Below are 18987 nucleotides of genomic sequence, written 5' to 3' on the forward strand. Positions count from 1 at the left end.
ATTACATAGAAGCCACCTCCTACCGATTGATCAATACATCTACGGAGGCAATGTATGTCACATGTTATTTCAATATGATCCGAACATTAACTGTAGAAAAACACATTACAGATTGCAATCATGACGTGTCATTGCGGATTCACAACTTAGACGATATCGTTCGAAATGGGATACATGAAAAGAGATAATAGTATTATATCTCATAATGAAACTGCTCATGGTAGGAGCTTAACTACTACCGTAGTAAATGACGTCTGGGTCATGCGACTACCGTTTCATTCGATGAAAGTTGTCAGGTTTGCAAGACTGTCCTCGTTTCTTTCGTAATGGAGAGAGGGCAGAAATTATGACACAAGGGTGTTTGCAAAACCAGTAAGGAGAGGCTTTATTATGCTACAAACAAAATTCGATGAATAGTTAGGAATTCAAGGATTATTTTTAAAGATGTACATGAACATTAGGCAGGAATCCTTCAATTTGTCGGAGCTTAGGATGATCCGGTGATATTGTTGCATGTCACGTTCTTAATTTAATACTCAATTTTTAAGGAATTGCATTTTGTTAGGTCCTTTGGAATTCAGTGTTCATACACATAGGACTACACTGGTTGTCACTTTTTTGGACAAACAATAAAGAAGTTTCTTTAGGCTTCTTACCACTAAACATCCTGTTATACAGAAGTAACATCCACTCGACAGCAATGACCATGTAGAGGTTGAGCACCCAGTACTTCAGAGGTCACCTCCATTGCATACCTGCCATCCTCATCCTCACCCAGTCATTGATATTAAAGACTGGGATTTGGCATAAACTATATAGTAGACCCGTCAACTCCCGCGGTTTTACCGGGAGACTCCCGGTTTTTACCCGAATCTCCTGGCCAGTGGCGGAGAAACAGGGGGGGTTGGGGGGGTTTTAACCCCCCCCCCCCACTTTTTGAAGAGGGGGGGTTGGCCCACACAATCAACCCCCCTAGTTTTTGCCAGTAATGTTCTGTTATAGCCTATGTTATGTGCTCCAAATGGCATAATAAATCAAATTATTAAATTTGAAATTGTTAAAGTCATTTCAACCTTTTACCTGGTAGGCTACATCAACAATTAACGACCGAAAACCGAGTTAGAATTGACCCACACATTATTTCTAGCCCCTTTCCCCCACCTTGCGCATTGGAACTTGTAGCTCATAGCGCTAACTTCACCCCACAACAGACATACACAAAACGTTTTGTTGCTGTTGAATAGCTTTGGAACTGTATACACTTGCCAACTTCAACGAGGTGAAGGAAGGAAAAGAAAAAGAAGAAAGAGAAAAGGAGAAAAGGATGGAGTAGAAAATACGGCAAGAAAACGGGAAGAGAAAGAGGAACAGTGACAAAATTATTCGAATTTGTAAAGCAAACAGCAGATATCACATCATATCATTGAGCATGAAAATGGCGTTCCACGATAAACAGCCTCCAAACCATGGGCGCAGATCCTGGTGAGGACAGCGGGACGCGTCCCCACCAACTTTTTCAGTAGTGGGGACATGATATACCGTGTCCCCACCAATTTGTCTTGACCAATAGCTGCATTTCAAGTTCCCCTGTATTGAACTTTGGCGCAGTTTGATCCAGCATTGTGCAAATGACATGCAGCAGTTCTCATTTTATTGTATTTTATCCACAGTTGTTAAATATAGGACGGAAATCGCATTTGCGGCAGTCTATATTTGTTTTCTGGGAGAGGACCCCAGACCCATCGTATATACAAAAGTCTACTTGGATTATTTGTCCCCTGATTTTCTTTCTGCAGACGCCCATGTATTTCTCCAAACTAAATATCTAAGCCATGAGGTTTAGGAGCATCATTAGGTCTGGGAAGTGTTATTTCCGGCGATCTGGGAGGTATATTTGCCCAAAAAAATCGTGCGCTACGCGCGAACCCATGGTTGCGCTCCGCTTAGATAGTGTCATAGAACAGACACGCGTCCCCACCATTATCCAAGACTGATCTGCGCCCATGCTCAAAACTGTCGATGTGTGTAGTGTTCGGTTTCGGAAATATCTGGTATATTTTATTTCCTTCAACGAAATTTTTAGTAGCCGTCTGAATTTTCGAAAATTCCCTAACCAACATTCTTCATCATACTTCATCATACTCGTGCAATTTTGACCCGTCTGTTAGGGTTTGAAGGAGGTTTTTCTATATCGGTTGTCCATAGATGATATTTTGTGCAACATTAAGGATATGTTTTGAAGTGAATTTATTCACGAGAATTGTGAATTTTCAAATTTTGAACAGTGGGTCTGACGGATAGTGTGGGCCGCGATGAAGAATCACCTACAAAAGCAATGATCCACAGGATATGTGATGAAGTCGAACATGTGTGACTGGTGACAATCTTCAAAAAGGTTATAGATGAGAAAAAAAGTATTTGGAATAAACTTGGTTCTCAGGCAAAAGTGTACATATGGTTGGTCAGTTTCAAGCCCGAGAAGTGCCATTTCCGGTGATCTGGGGGTACCAAAACCAGAAATTTGCTTGTACGCTGCGCGCCAACCAATGGTGGCGCTCCGCTTAGATAGTAATATACGCGCCCCCTGGGTTAGAAAATCCTACATACGCCCCTGGTTAAGTGCAGCTATTCAAGGCCTTGGCAGTGCCATTTACTGCAATCTGGGAGGCAATATTTGCCAAAAAATTCTTGTGCACTTCGCGCCAACTTATGGTGGCGCTCCACTTAGATAGTGAGCCAGCAGTTATGACTTTTTATTTCATCAATGGCCTGCAACCCCCCCCCCACTTCTGACAAGAAATCTCCGCCACTGCTCCTGGCCTCCCGGTTTCATCCCGGTTTCATCACTTGCGACATTTCTGAAAATAGCCAACAATTAGTTCTATTCAGTGTAGTTCGCAGTTTGTATGATGTAAAAAAAAAAAATTTTATGGTGATATTTTGTGAATGTATCTGGTAACATCACAGTGAATGATGTCATAGTCGAAAGTCAGTTGATTTGTCTTTTGAAATCAAAGAGATTGATCCACAGAGTAATTAAGAAATCTCTGTGCGTTTCGATGAAATTCTAAGTACTGTGAATATTGACAACTAAGCAAACATTCAAAATGAATCACCTTTCAAAAAGAAATCAAAAAGTAAATTAAAATAGGATATAAGTTTTAGAAGAATGTCTGTCATGTACGCATCATTTACTGTAATCCACTTCCTGAGGTAAGTGAGGGTTTAACAGGTCCACATGAGTTACATTCAATCAACCATACCCCAAGTTATATACAAGATATTGGGAAGGGGTTTTTCAACCAACTAATGGTGTGGACTTTTTTTTACACATCTTGTCTGTCACTGAAATATCCCTTAATTTTGGAAACTGGTTAATAAGCATGAGCAATGATAAGTAAAGAAAGGAGAGGAATATGCAGTTAAAGGGAGAGAATTTGACAATGGCAAGAAATGTCAGCACAATTATTAATGAAGTCATGATCTATTTGTAGGTTTGTAGGCAAATAATGGTTTAGAATCAATAGTTCACAATGACACTGTATCTCACCAAAATACAAAACTACAATGAAAAGGTGGGTAGATTTTTGTCATTTATTCAATAAGAGTTTATAGATAATTCAGCACACATTTAAGTTTATCTCCAAGAAAACCAAAAACATTGCACAGATATAGTTGAAAGACACAAGCTATTCACCAAGGCATAATACATTTCTATTAATATTATTACTAACTATCAAGGCAGTGAAGGCACACATTTAACGGAGGAGGTTAAAATACTTCCAGATAATGTCACATCTGAAAAGACACTACTCTAGACAAACAAGCATATATACAATGAAGTACACAAATTACTTTAGCAGCGGTAAATTCACCTTTTCTGAAGATCATAAAGACAAATTGGTAAGCTTCTTCGGAAGTTTTTTTAAGACAATAGGAAGATAACAATTATTCCGGTGTCTGTACAGAACACAGGAGGGGTTTGACTGGGATAAATAACTTCCAAAAAAGCTAAACAGAGTTTTATACCAGAGATGAGTAAGGGAGGAAGAAGAGTCCTTTCCCCTGATGGGAAAGGACTTTCTGCAGGGAAGTCCACTTAACGACTGAAAATAATCCTTCAAATACTTTTACAATCATACAGAAACCAGGCAGATCAATTGAAAGTAAACTCTTGTTCTCAAGGTGTAAAATGCTTCTGCAAAAATGTTACATCAGGTTAATAAATCTTGTACTCAAAGTCTAAAAACTATACAAGAAAATAATTACTACAAATTAATGAACAAACTTGATGATTTTTGCTGACAAATCTAGGCAAAACTTTTAGTGGAAGGCAAAAATGCTGTTACAGAGATGAAATTTGTAACAAAGTACACATTTATACTTTAAAATAGTTACATATAGCAATTAATGTTCTTCTAGAAGCATGCTGTTACATATTATTTTTTAACTAATACATGACCATATAAAAAAAAGTTGCTATGAAACCAACTAATGAATGAAAAAAAGATGCCTGAATATTATAAGTAAAGTAGGCAAAGCCTATTTATATCTGCTGCCAAAGTACTATACTTAATATGTTGGCTATTTGTTACCCTGTGGTACTTCAAAAAAACATTCTAGAAATGTTAAAATCTCTTTGGAAAGTTATGTAAAAACCCTCAACAAATACAATCTGAGCTCAAGTGGATTTACATTGGCTAGAGACATGTAAACACCAATAGCTGTTTTTCTGTTAGCTATCTATGTTCACTGAAGTAATTACACTATTTGCAAAATAATATACATAACTGACAACACATTTTGTCAGAAGAAGACAACAAATAATGGTTGGTACTGGATTCAAATCCAGTCCGTCATAAGGTGTACAACATTATATTGCTTCTGTTTTGTACCCTCTGATAAAGTTAAGTTCAACAGTGATTGGCACTTTAAGGTTTGGAGAGTCAAAGGTCAAGGACAGGGTACAGTTCAAATCTCTGAGCTTACATAACACACACACACAAACATACACACATTTTGAAGAGACAACATATTATTAAATAACACTTAAATTATTATGATACAACAAGATCCTTTTATTATGATTTTAAATTACAAGAAACAATGTTAACATCTTAATTAAATATTGTTATTACTATCAATAAATCTAAGGAATACATTAAGATGGTTTAAAAATGATTAAACACCATACAAGCCAACAAATTAAAATATGTTTGACACTTATTGAACCTTTTATAGAGATCATATCAATTGCCTAAAATAGAAGACTAGCCTGCATGAACAAACCCACAGCACTGATGTCTTACTGCCAAAAAGACCTATAAGTTTGCTCTCACAAGAAACTACTGAGTCAAACAATTAAACATTGACATACTACCGTCAAAACTATGCAAAATGAAATAAAACTGTTAGCAAACTGCCTATCCACTAGAGAGCCTGTGTAAGAGAATGTGTAAAAGTAAGTTGGCCTGATGTTTCGATCCTAGCAGGATCTTCTTCAAAGGCTTAAAAAATTTTTTTTAAAAATTAAGCAGTCAGTTTGAGTCCACTCTTGCTTACTGACTTTTTCAATCCCTGATTGTCCTCTCCAAGCTCTCCCTTTTCATCTATGGAAAACCTTTATAATACTCTTCATTTTTGTATTTTTCTTTTGTCCACCTTTTTTTGAGGGGGGGAAAGGTCAGAGTTCACTGCCTAAAATAAAGTCTTCTTTAGCCCAATATTTAAGAAAGATAACCTGAAGAATCCCATAATTGGGTAGCTGGGCTGCATGGTTACACCATCTACCATATCATACCACCATAGTATTGGTAATACAAACATACAACTCAGATACTGTTTCAAAAATTCTACTGGTCATATCAATTATTTGGAATCACAAGTTTACTGATGCATGAATTAATAAAAGCAACTGCTGCAAACAAACCCATCGAGAAGATATTACTCGGGTGCCAAATTTTGTTGGAAATTTAAGTAATTTCAAATATGCATGGTACCAAAGGTACCTCTCTAAAGAACTAAATCATGGATGTTAAAACTGAATTTACATGATTGGAATGAAATGTAAACTATATACAGTAATTTCAAAATTGCTTTAGAATTAGAAGTTAGGGTTAGAATCATGCTTATGAGTAACACCTGCCCATGTATTTCGCATGAGATTAATATTACATCACAGTGTGAAGGAAATTGTCGGTTTTGGTATTTTGGTAAAGCAATATACTAGAATATTAGTCACTATTGTGGTAGGGTTTTGTTGCCCTTACCAGCCAGACTGAGCCAGTCTGTCACAAGTTATCAGTTTGCCCCCATGACACTGTTAATATCGTTAAAATATTTATAAAATAAATATTTAAAAAAAATAGTTTTCTACAGTTTAAAGGTTTGTTTTCCAACTACATCCAAAGATTGAGTTTAAGAAAACTTGATTTCTTCTCAAAAGCAATTATTACCTAGAATGAATAAATACCTGATAAATACCTGATAAGTTTGCCTGAGGATCGAATAGTCTAAGTAAAAGCTCACAGATACTAACTGACCTTTTGATGAAGTATTAGTACCTGTAACTTGAAAACTAAACAAGCCCCGGTTACATTGTAAGTATACATGTTTTAATTTGACCTACGACATTCACATGGAAAATCAGCCATCATTCTATACAAGCTAGCAAAACAGAGGATGTCAGATAAACATTCAGTCATGGATTTCATTACAAACACAGACAAACAGATGTCGAATTGTAAACCCTTTCTTTCAGTACAAGCATGAGGCATGTAGATGCAACATAGTCAGAAAATTGAGCAAGCACCTGCATCCAGGTTTTTTTCCCTAAAGCATTCACTGTTTACAATTTGGCAAGATTTTGTTCATAAACAGGGATAATCAAAGTTGATGTTTCATTTAAATCTTCAACTGATTTCTTAGAAGCACTTAAAAAAGTACACCAGACCAAACTTTGACCTTACCAGATTCATTTGAGACCAGCTTGCTGTCACTCATCATATCGTAGGGTGAGCTCTTCATAGGACAATCGACTTCCATTTGTTGGTGGAAGCCGCCCGAATTATCACTGATGCTACCGTTACCAAAATCCTCGCCTAGACTTCGCCTGGTCACTTTGCTGAATATTTTAGACAAGGTCACACCTGGGGAAGGGGCGTGCGTGTTGTTGGCAGGAGATGGAGGAACATTGGGAGTGAATGGTATGGGTTGATTCTTACCGGTGAGCTCACCTTTGATCTGCCTAGCCACTTCTGATTTCGCATCTCTCAAGTCGGAAGAAGATGGCGATAACGAATGGCGACCAAAGACCCACTGAGAGTGCTTGGGACTCAGAACAGGTGTACTGAGAATGTTGGTGTTTGCAGTGAGATGTTCACCGGTGTCAGCAGTGGGATGTGACGAGTCAGTCTGCATGAAGATATTTTTGACATGCATCCTGGATTTATCACTTGGTGGCTTACTGTCTTCAATGTTGGTGCTCGGTCCAGTTTCAAGTTTACCAACTAAGTTTAGCCTGATGGTTCCCCCGTCCAACTTAGCAGAAGCCTTCACATCTTGTTCCTCCATTGGTGTGATACCTTCCATCGAACCACCTGACTTGTCCTCCGGAGGGAGGCTATTCTTCTTCTTCTTTTTCATCTTTTTGTTCGATCGGCTTGGGAGATTCTTCGCATCTTCCTTGATCACCTGGACGATGGTTGCATCGTGAGAAGCATCGGGTTGCTTACGCATGAACTTCTTAAGGAAGTTTTTGCGATTGTTGAGAAGCATAGGGTGTCCTGCTGGCGGAAGAGGTGTTGAGGAATGCATCGGAGGGGTAAACTCTAGGTCCTGCAATAAGCATAGAAACAAGTTGTATTGACAAACCACACAGAATTAATTGGATGGTTGATAAACAACAAAGTTATGTTTGTGTTTTGGTCAGTAATTATATCAAATGCCTGCAACATAACTTGTAAGGTTTTAAGAGGTTTTGACGTTGTGACACTGCCTCTTTTCATGTACAACTAAAGACATACTGGTATGTTGGTAAGAGGCAGCCAGTTTCCAACTTTGGGTGGTCCTGATTACTCCAGTCCTTTCCCAAAAGAACCACAAACTTAGGATCAAATCTGAAAACAACCACCTGCTTGGTTTACAAATGGTGAATCTTACAAGTTAGAAGGTACTGTGTCATTAGCATAATAATAGCTCTCAGTTAGAAAACAAACCGTTGGCATTGATTATGGTAGCCGTTGTTTGTTTCTCGTTTTGTGAAAGAATATGAGTTATAACCGTTACAAAAATAGTTCCCATGTCCTAACCTCGTTCACTTATATTTACTTGTTTGGGGTACATATCTAAATATATCTACATGATGTCACAATCTCATTTACTTTAACAATGCATCACTTTAATTTACTTGTTTAGGGAACACTTCTGAATAGATCAGCATGTTCTCTGCACATAAGAAGGTACTGTAAATATTTCCATCCCTATGATGTCTATAATCAATCTACAAGTTTGGCATAAAATTTATGAATGTACTGAGTCACTTTTACTGTAAACTGATAAGCAAACTTGATTACCTAGGTTCATCTGGGGCTGTTTGGCATTGTGTTTTGGATTGTCTGGTTTATTTTTGTAGCAAAAGTTCTAGACTATTTGCATTTTGCATTAAGTATTGCAATATCCATACCTTTAGGAAGAAACTCTCATCGTCGGCTTCATTGATCATCTGCGGATTATCCGAGATATCATCTTTTTGAAATTCAGACGGCTCAGCTTTAGTATCTTTCTTTACTGATCTCCTTGGTGTTATAACACCTGATAAACAATATTAAATAGAAGAAAGATTAAATCATTCCTAACTGAAAGAACGCAAACTTGAATTTTGAACACTCTTTGAGAGGGAGGGAGGTAGGATAGCAAACCTTCATTTAAGAAAAAATGTAGTTTTTTTGGAGACCCCAATTTATGGTAAAGTAACTTACAAACGCATGTTTGACATACTTTAAACAATCTGAGATGTTACAAGTACCACCTGTACTTACGTCAGTGACATGGTGTTGTTGTGACAACACTTCTGTGACATGGTGCTGTTGTGACAACACGTCAGTGACATGGTGCTGCTGTGACAACATGTCTGTGACATGGTGATATTGTGACAACACGTCTATGAAATGGTGCTGTTGTGACAACACATCAGTGACATGGTGCTGTTGTGACAACACATCTGTGACATGGTGCTGTTGTGACAACATGTCTGTGACATGGTGCTGTTTTGACAACAACTATGAGCTTTTCAACTCCTTCACAGACTGGCAAATGGATGGACATACACAGCCATGTAAATATATAGCTAATTTTCATATTGTTAGTAACAAAAGCAGATAAGTTTATGTTAGTCCTTCAAAGAAGTGACCTACTCCACAAAGAGGTCCCTAGCAACAGTTCAGCCATATGTGCTGGTTGTCTGATACCACCTCATGCACCAAAGATTTTCCAATGATGTTTAACATTACTGGACAGATCCATGACTTCTTAGATTGTTGTTCATCTCTTAGTGTCTTTTACAGAATGTTCATGACCATGAGGAAGATGAGAACATTTTAAAGTTCTAAGCAACTCACTGACCTTCTGTGACATGAAGCACAACAACCCTGGAGACTGTTACTAGTTGAACCATATCTAGATGGTTCATACCAACCACAGAGGTCTCATTAACCTGCAAGAAAGAAAACAAAACTCACAATTATGAATATTTGGTCAATTCCATGATAAGGTCAACATCATACCAAAAAATTTAAAATCATTGTTCATTAAAATTGTATAAGTTTCCAATAAATAGAATACTTGTAGTTACTAAATATATTTTTTTCACCCCCGAAAAATCATTTGTTTGATTATGGGGTCGGTAATAACAAATAGTTCCCTGTAGTAACTAAATTATGAAAAATACAGTGAAATTTCATTTTGTGCAGATTTGTACATAGTAATCATAGGTATCATCAGTTTTTTGGACTAATTATATTTGCTATAGCATAGTGCTCACTTAATAGCTTCAATTTTCTTTCGACATCAAGGCATTAGACAACAGTGGTGAATTGAAAACACCCTCGATTTACTGTGACGCGTCACAAAATTTACCGGTTTTTTTTACTCCTTGCCTGCACAATAGTTTTACTCCAAATAATGAATATCAAGTCTTCACATAGATACCAAAAGGATTACTGAATTTTCCTTTTCAGAAGATATTCAAATTTTGCGGAAAATCACCCTTTACGAATGTCACAAGAGTCACGTCACGCGAGTCACGTCAATTCAAGATAGTGTTTCTACCTATTTACTGTGTGTTGGACTAATTATATTTGCTATAGCATAGTTCTCACTTAATAGCTTCAATTTTTTTCGACATCAAGGCATTAGACAACAGTGGTGAATTGAAAACACCCTCGATTTACTGTCACGCGTCACAAAATTGACTGTTTTTTTATTTTTCTCATTAGCTGCACAATAGTTTTACTCCAAATAATGAAAATAAAGTCTTCACATAGATACCAAAAGGATTACTGAATTTTCATTTTCAGAAGATATTCAAATTTTGCGGAAAATCACCCTTTACGAATGTCACGCGAGTCACGTCACGCGAGTCAGTCAATTCAAGATAGTGTTTCTACCTATTTACTGTGTAAAAATTACAGGGATGTTATAGTTTGATGAATGAATCACTGATTAAAGATATCATATATGCATTCCCCTTTAATTAGGCAACTTAAATAATATGGGCACACATAATTAAACTAATTATAATAATTTCATTTGAAATACCAGAATTTAAATTCATGAATATTTATTCGCAATATAATGCCTATTTTATCACCACATTTGGAAAGTTAGCATGTGTCATTGATTTTTTAGTAATATATACAAACATAATCTATATTAGTATCTGGCAATGCCATATACTATGACTTGACAACCGCAAGATTTTAACTGCTCAATCATTCCCAAAATCCTATGAGCGAATGTATCTTCTCAAATATTACACTTTTGGTTTATTCAAATATGACAAATGAGAATGGTAATTTGAATCACATTTTGATAGATGTTACTTCTATAACTTTCAACAGACTAAATATTGTTTTAAATATTAATTGACAAGATATATTGCCTGAACAACTGTACTACCCGTAAAGTATATTACCTACTGTCTGCAGTCATGAGGGTAACTCGGGGACATTAATATCATCTGGACATTCCCAAGGGAAGTACCTTTTGGACACTTTCTAGACCAATGAATGTTATATTTCACTATGCAAGATCTATACCTTCGATTCACTACTGCATTTGGTCTAGAACTATCCAAAAAGTGAACTCGTCACGCAAGTCACGTTTTCTTGTCACGCGAGTCACAATACATCTTCAACGTTATTTTTATGCGTTACAACAACTTTTCAAAGTTGCATAGCAATTGAGGAAGAGGTGTTTTTCAACTTCGGTATGATTATAAAAAGTTATTGGAAACATTTTAATAAGACATTAGAAATCGAACATTTGTGTGTTCATTCTGATTTTTGCTAAAAGTAACTGTTTTTCGCCAATTTCACCCCCAATACTTGAGGTATAAATGATTTTTCTCTACCGTTGTAAGCATTAAGGCATAGTGCATACCTTCACTGACTACATTAATGCTTTTCTCCCAGGTAATTCCTTTATTTGTTTAATGATATCAAACAGAAAGGAATTTTAGTAAATATGTCATGCGAGTCACCACGGAATTGACCATTTATTAAAACAGCATATGATTACCATATATTTGCATAATAATACCTTATTTTGCACAAACTATGACCAGGGATGCTTACTACAGAGACTAAGTTCCATATATCTCTTGTATGGGACAGTTGTAATTTAGTAAAGTAACACCTGTCATTGATCTCAATTATAAGACTGAAATCAAACAGTGGGTGTTTAATCAGACAAGTGATACATATTTAACAGATATTCCTACAATCATTTCAATATTTCAACTTTATGTGTTTTACTCAAAGCAATGACCTCCTCAACAGTAAAACTTCCACCCTGTGTGTCACATGACTACAATAAAACTACTAATGGTACAGTACATCACTGTAGCTGTAGGGAATGGGATCAAATATATGTAAGTTGATGCAGGTTTCTGGCTCAATATAAGTTATCAAACATCAAATATGACACACACATGTGTTCTAACACTCACCATCTCTACAGCATACAATTGATACACCTTAGACAAAGCAATAAAAGCCAAACTAAGCCTTTGCACTTTACTAAACATATGCACAATGTTGTAAATAGGTCAGAACTTGGTCAGATCTTTCTACCTACAACTGACAATTGAACAGCTGAGTTAATAGTGGAAGTAAAGAAAGTACAAACAGAACAGTCAGAACAAACAATAGAAAACAGACTGGAATGCTTCCTGGTTAGTATGTAATGAAAGGGAAGGGAGCATCATAACAACCTGACTATGAGGCAGCGTTATGAGACTGGTCACAACTTTCCACCAAAATACAATCAATCAAAAACCTCATATGATTTTTAATTTTTAAAATATGATTAGACATCAAGAGGAGCACTCATTATTCAAATACTTTATAATCTGAAATGATAATTGAATATTTTAAACTAACCAGCCAGCTTACAATGTGATTATGGCACAGGAACTATCGTTGGATGTAACGATTCAATGCAAACTGCTGTGTTAGAGGTTAAGTGAAGATAATATTTAAACAGAAATGGTTGCAAAGTGGCCAAGTCTCCTATGCAATACTGTGATAATGAATATTTACTTTCTCTATCTTCAATCCTCGAGTGAGTCCTGCCCTAAATGCTGGAGATTGAGGGTCCACATGGGCCACACAAGGTTCAATACCCTGGTCTACACCTCTGGAAATGGAAAGAGTGAAAGATATATATATATATATATCAGCTAAAAGAAGATCTTTAACATCCACATTACCATCAACAGAGGCAAGAACCAAGAAGTTTAGCGACTCATTATTTCTCCATGACAGACGGTTAATAAATTGACATTAGTAACCTTAAAACAAACAGCTACCAACCATTGGGGAAACATTATGTTTCCTTCTTTATAAATTTTTGCAAAACAATGTTGCACATTTCTGGAAATAACTTGAAATGTATGAAAAGTATGATTGTGATTTATGGCATAGCAGTAAATAATATTTCCAAAATCTACATACTACCACCTTAGAAACAGTACACACCTGAGATACTATAACCAGTGCTGTAACTACACTGGTAGGCAACGGGCAATCAGATATCCATAACTTTCTAACCCACATTCGCCTATTGCACCAACCATAACTCAATGTTCAACAATAGGCGAGAATTCTGGACAATTTTACACAACGACTCAAAATTACTCAGTGCATTGCAAATTGGCGACAAGCACTCGACTTGCCCTGGATACATCACTGCTTTGTAACCAGAGACAAAACTAAGGCACTCTCCTAAACGTAGCAAATAAAAGTTAATACTGCATCAAATCATCATTCATTTGATTCTAATAACATATGTCACTCAGACAAGTTTATTTGTACAATAGCAACGACTTGCAAAAACGCAAGTTGACCATTTGTAAAATTTGTATCATATGTATCCTTTCTTGCTTATTTGAAAAACAAACTAATCACACCTAATGAACAACATTTTGACTGGAGTTCAGTATTACATAATATCAATGTTCTTTATCACACTCATCATCACACAGTGTGGCTTTTAACCATTTCTTTCTACAATAGGTACAGTATGTATATGTACCCTCTGATACTGAAACCAAGCCATCCATCCTCATCTGCCATAACCACTATCCTCTGAGGAGAATCAGAGTCCTTGTGAGGCAGGGACTCCCTGCTAGAGTAACAGCTACCGTGAGAAGATGTCGCTGTACCAAGGGATGGACAGATACTCCTGTTATAGAGAGAGAACAATGATCATTTAGAGACCATAAAGGGTGTTATTCCCAATCTCAAAAGACACGAAGGTTGTCTTCCATTTTATGTAAATTGCTGTTATAAACCAGTACTGGTGTCTTTTCAATTCACTTTAATTTGTAAATCAATCGAGTAGCATAAATAGTTTAAATACACTTTCTTCCAGGTTATAACTCTTCACTTGGTTCCATCCTTTCTAAAGTTGATATATCAAATCATTTTTTGCTTAACATAGTCTCTGAACATTTCTATGCCGGCAGTTGGTATCGTGAATATTAAAACTTACCCTGGAAGCTCCTTCATATCAAAGTAATTATGCAATTTCTACATTTCAATCAAGATATGATGTACAATCTATACAAAAAATGGCATTTTACAACCTTCAATTAAATACTAAGTTGTAAACAGCAAAACTTTATATTTAACCTGTTTATTGTACTCATCTGTGAGAATGTATAATATTTCAGCCCAGCATAAGTATTACACATGTACTGTACTACGCATACTGTACTATCTAGCAATGAAAATCAATAAACAGTCTCCTGGAACAGACTAGATATTGATTGATTAAGCAGATCAATAACATTATGTCTTGTTGACTTAAGATGGCGAATTAGATTCAGTATACTACATATACAAACTGATATTAATATATATATAAATCTAATTAGTTAGTCCACACTTCTCCTTTGTGAAGTCCCTGACAATCATTGTTTATGAATTTATTCTATGACCTTCACTTAATATAGATGACGTGTAAATGAAGCCTCTGGCTTTAATACTACTGTACCTTGGTGTGCTATCCGGGGTACCACCAGGCATCTGTCCTATCGGTGCGACAAACAGCGTCAACTTCTGAGAAGACTTGAGTGAAACAACTGCCTGAGCATGAGTGATGTCTTGGAAAACGTCATCATTCACTTTTAATATTCTCTCGCCGACTTTGAGACCCTGTACATACAAAATGAAATGAAAAGTGAATACAAGACCTTGAAATGAAATGTAAACTAATCTATACATATAATAAAGTGAATCGTGCATGAAAAGTAGACCCACTGTACCAAACTTATTGAAAAGCGAATAAGATGTCAAATGATTTTCAATAGCTGATGATGCAGTCACTTGTCAAAATAAATTCTTCACTTGGTAAGTTGCCAATTCTATATCACAAACATAACATTTTGTGTTAGTTGTGAGGTAAACCTTGATGGCCATCTAAATCACACATATAGTAAAATTACAAGAATACAAGATGTTCAAATAACATCAACTATGCCTAATGTAAACTTGTAAAACTGTACAGTAATACTGTACATTAATCAACTCAGTTAAAGGTTTACCTTGATGGGATATTGAGGGTGGGGGTGGGGGTGGGGGTGGGGCAGGGACAGTGAAGGTGCGGTACAAAGTCATTTTCAAAAATGACAGGTGGCAAAATTCAACATCACTGCACATTTGTATGAAACCTGGTCCTCAAACCCACATCAGGGTCCATGTTTTTGTAAATGAGGTTTTACAAACAAGAAGTAAACATCTCCTCAAAACTTTCTCAGATTAACTTGAGACCAAAAGAATTGATTGAATGATTACAGATATTCCAAACAGCTCTTGAAACTATAAATTACAAAGTAGTCAACAGTATAATTATATCTTTCCAATACATTGTATTGTAGTCAACAGTATAATTATATTGTTTCAATACATTGAATTGTAGTCAACAGTATAATTATATTGTTTCAATACATTGTATTGTAGTCAACTGTCAACAGTATAATTATATTGTTTCAATACATTGTATTGTAGTCAACAGTATAATTATATTGTTTTAAATACATTGTATTGAATATATACTGGTACTGTTCTGGATTTTGTACCTTCCTATCGGCTTGTCCCCCAGGATCAACCTCAGAGATGAAAATGCCGGCTTTCAAGTCCTTGCCTCCACGAATAGAAAACCCCAAAGACTGTGCTTGTCTACGATACAGTACAACCTTCCGTACATGTTTTCCTTTAGGTAATTTGTCCTCTCCTATTAGTAATTCTGTTTCGGAGACAGCCATCTCTGAGTTACTATCCAAAAGTTTCTGGATTAGCTCCCTCTTGCTAATCTCAGTGCTAGTGCTCCTATCTGAATTAACTGATGTGTCAGCATGATACGTCTTGCTCCTTTTATGAACCTCATGTTTGGATTCTCCGGAAGTTGAGCTGTTCTTTCTTCGAGACAGTTTCAAACAGTCGCTATCATCGGTTGCTCTTCCTACTCTTTCTCTGTTTCTGAAGTTGTGAAATTCTTCCACTGGAATGGTCAGTTTCTGATCAGCAGGTCTTGATTTCCTCTTTGATTCCCTTACTCTGATATCGGGATTCTCCTTCACAACTTGAGACTTGTAATGATTAAATTGAAGTCGACATAATTTATCAAAGTCATTCTGAAGATGCTGAGGAACCATAGCATTAATAAACGGCAGCAGATGGATTCTTTCAGGGGAATCTAGAATCTTCTTCAAAGAAATACACAAACCTAACACAGAGTGCGTTTCTCGGAACCTTCGTATGGTTGCTTTCAGAAATGAACATTCCTCCTCGTTCAACGATTTGTGTGCCAAAGTACGAAGCTTATGAGCTGCTGAAGGAGAGGCCATATTATCAGCACATGTAAGATCTCTTACTGCAGTTGAAAACCTTGTACATTAGATCCACAATAAACTTTTTACTCCTGAAAAAGAAAAATACATAAACTATGAAACTTTACAGCATATTGTAATGTGAACAATACTGGACTATTAAGTCTTCTTAAGCACAATTAGCTTGGGCTGACAGCCTGACACCTTTCAGGAGAATTGTGAGTGTCAGAAGACATACTGTAGCCCAAACAGTGAAGGCATATGATATTGTCCAAGAGTTGAGGTTAATCCAACCTACCTTCACAAGACTAAGATTAGGAACAAAATGTCATAACATTGGGTGGTAGGCATTATAAATGTTAATTATTTTTATTTTACTCTCTTGTACAACCATAAAGGTTTTTTTCCAATCCTTGGAGAGTAGAGAACTACAAAGTTGGTCTACTGTGGTGTTTTGATGGTGCACACTTGGGACTAGTAACACATTGGTTATCAATATCAGTGCGGCTACATAACAGTGGTTTCCTTTAGTGTCTGCCATAGAGAAACGTTAGTTTCCACCACGGGGGGGGGGGGGGGAATTACTGCTTTTGTCAGCTGTCGAATATGAGGAATTAGCTGGGATTAATTCATTTAAAAATTGCTGCGCAGAGTCTGCAGTTTTTGTGCCTGGCGTCTACTTCACCCCTGAATAAAGTACTTATGAAAATTGGATTGTGATCATACAAATTAACAAAGAAATAATAAGGAAGGATTTGTGATGCATATTTTTATTTAAAGAAAGGCATGTTCTTTCTTTTGCTGTTCTTCTTTGAAAGAAATTAGGTGACTGTTCTAATTACAGAATACGACCTTAAATTTGTTATGTTATTGTCTATTTAGGCTCATTATCTATATAATACCAGGTTTTTTTTATGTATTTTAGTTTGTTTTTATTTTTAACTTTATATTTTTGCAATTGTTGTGTGAATTGCTTAGGCATATAGGGTGTACCAGCATACATACAGTAGGTTCTGACACATTATTGACTACTGTAGAGTAATATCAGTGAAAAGTTGATTGACAGTGGATAAACCCTAGCCTACCAAACCAAGTTCAAGATAATACTTTAGCATAAAAATTTGAAAGTTGAAATTACACGTAACTTGCCAAAAGGAGATAAAGCACTAGCATGTAACCTAGGCTAACTTTGAGTTTGGCATTCGCCAGCTGAATTCTACATTTCAACAGAAATGTTGACATTTATTAATATTACTATACTAGGCCTAGGCTAGGCCAAAACACTGGCATATTAGGACTAATTAAAAATCTTCATGGGCTCCATAGCAGGGGTTTAACATAAGGCTACACATCGGCCTTCTATAGTATTGCATATTATTAGCTTCTTCACTGAGCTTAGGTGGCTGTTTCTTGTAACTTTGTAGTTATTAAGTTGTTAGAGCCTAGCCTACACTACAGGTACTTTTTATGAAAAAGTCGCCCAGGAAAGAACCTGGGCACGAAAACCAAACTACCAAACGACTGATCCGCTCTCAGCCCCAGTACCCTTGCATCGGGACTGTGACTGTGTGATCATCGTCAGGTGTGTATCACCATTCCCGAAAAGAACAGATACTACACATGATCTTAGCCAAAAGGCCGAGAAGCGAAGCCTACACTACAGGTATGCTAACCTGGATTGGAGGTTGTGAACTGTACTGCAGCACTAGTAGAAGTGACTAGTATGCTACTAAGTAGGCTTGTATTTGGCCTAGGCCCCTAACTGATAAACATATAAGCCTATACTGTAGTCTAAATGGATCTATTTACACCCTACTCTGGGCTGACCAACTAGGGTCCTATCTATTAGAGATATAACGTTGTAACTTGGGCCTACTATGTAATTACTTACTGACATAACTAAAGACTTGGGTGGATATTTTTCAAAACTGAAAAAAGCAAATCCAACCCTTTCACTTTCGACCACGACATTTTCTACCACCTTAAAACTTTGAGTCAAAACTTTGTAAGGCAGGCTAGACTATGTGCCATTTCATTCGTTTACATTGAGCTCACCATTTAGTGTAACAATATTTATAACTTGGCTTCTGCAGATGATGCATGTACATCATCATCGAATATAAGCTTTTAATATTCCATTTAAAAAACGATTCATGAATCCTCCAATTAATAAGTGTGGATGACGATAGCACAGGTCGAGCTATTAATGTACACTCATATGTAAACGCGTAGTATTATACTATACGTAGTACTAGCCTACAGCCATCATTACCTCGTACGTTACATGCATCAATCGCAAAAAAAGCATTCATAGCTATTTGCGTTCTGATTGGCCAATGTATGATAGTAGACGCGTGACCATAGTAACACTGTCACTC

The 18987-nt window shown here is 36.5% G+C and overlaps 1 protein-coding gene and 1 pseudogene across 2 annotated transcripts; both read right to left on the bottom strand.

Annotated features, from left to right (window-relative positions):
• Window positions 1–3580: 3580 nt before the first annotated feature.
• LOC139960805 (uncharacterized) lies at window positions 3581–18820 on the bottom strand. 2 transcript variants are annotated; one of them, XM_071959370.1, is made up of 8 exons: window positions 18665–18820; window positions 15860–16701; window positions 14776–14936; window positions 13813–13962; window positions 12819–12915; window positions 9622–9712; window positions 8684–8811; window positions 3581–7836 (listed from the first exon to the last, which is right to left on the bottom strand). In XM_071959370.1, the coding sequence occupies exons 2-8, from the start codon at window positions 16625–16627 to the stop codon at window positions 6934–6936; spliced, it is 2298 nt and encodes a 765-aa protein (XP_071815471.1). In that variant the 5' UTR covers window positions 16628–16701; window positions 18665–18820; the 3' UTR covers window positions 3581–6933. The 2 variants fall into 2 exon arrangements, with proteins under 2 accessions (XP_071815471.1, XP_071815472.1); XM_071959371.1 differs by lacking the exon at window positions 18665–18820 and adding an exon at window positions 18501–18565.
• On the bottom strand, window positions 18165–18259 carry LOC139962256 (U2 spliceosomal RNA; annotated as a pseudogene).
• Window positions 18821–18987: the final 167 nt, after the last annotated feature.

This window comes from Apostichopus japonicus, chromosome 20, assembly GCF_037975245.1.
Source record: "Apostichopus japonicus isolate 1M-3 chromosome 20, ASM3797524v1, whole genome shotgun sequence".
Lineage (NCBI taxonomy): Eukaryota > Metazoa > Echinodermata > Holothuroidea > Aspidochirotida > Stichopodidae > Apostichopus > Apostichopus japonicus.

Bases quoted from the DNA above. Each gene is read 5' to 3' on its own strand.
- LOC139960805 (XM_071959370.1), bottom strand. From the start codon at position 16,627: ATGGCCTCTCCTTCAGCAGCTCATAAGCTTCGTACTTTGGCACACAAA. The intron at 9,713-12,818 runs GTAAATATTCAT...TCTTTCTTGCAG, and splicing joins GAGGATTGAAGATAGAGAAA to GTTAATGAGACCTCTGTGGT. The intron at 7,837-8,683 runs GTATGGATATTG...TGCTTATTGCAG, and splicing joins ATGAGAGTTTCTTCCTAAAG to GACCTAGAGTTTACCCCTCC.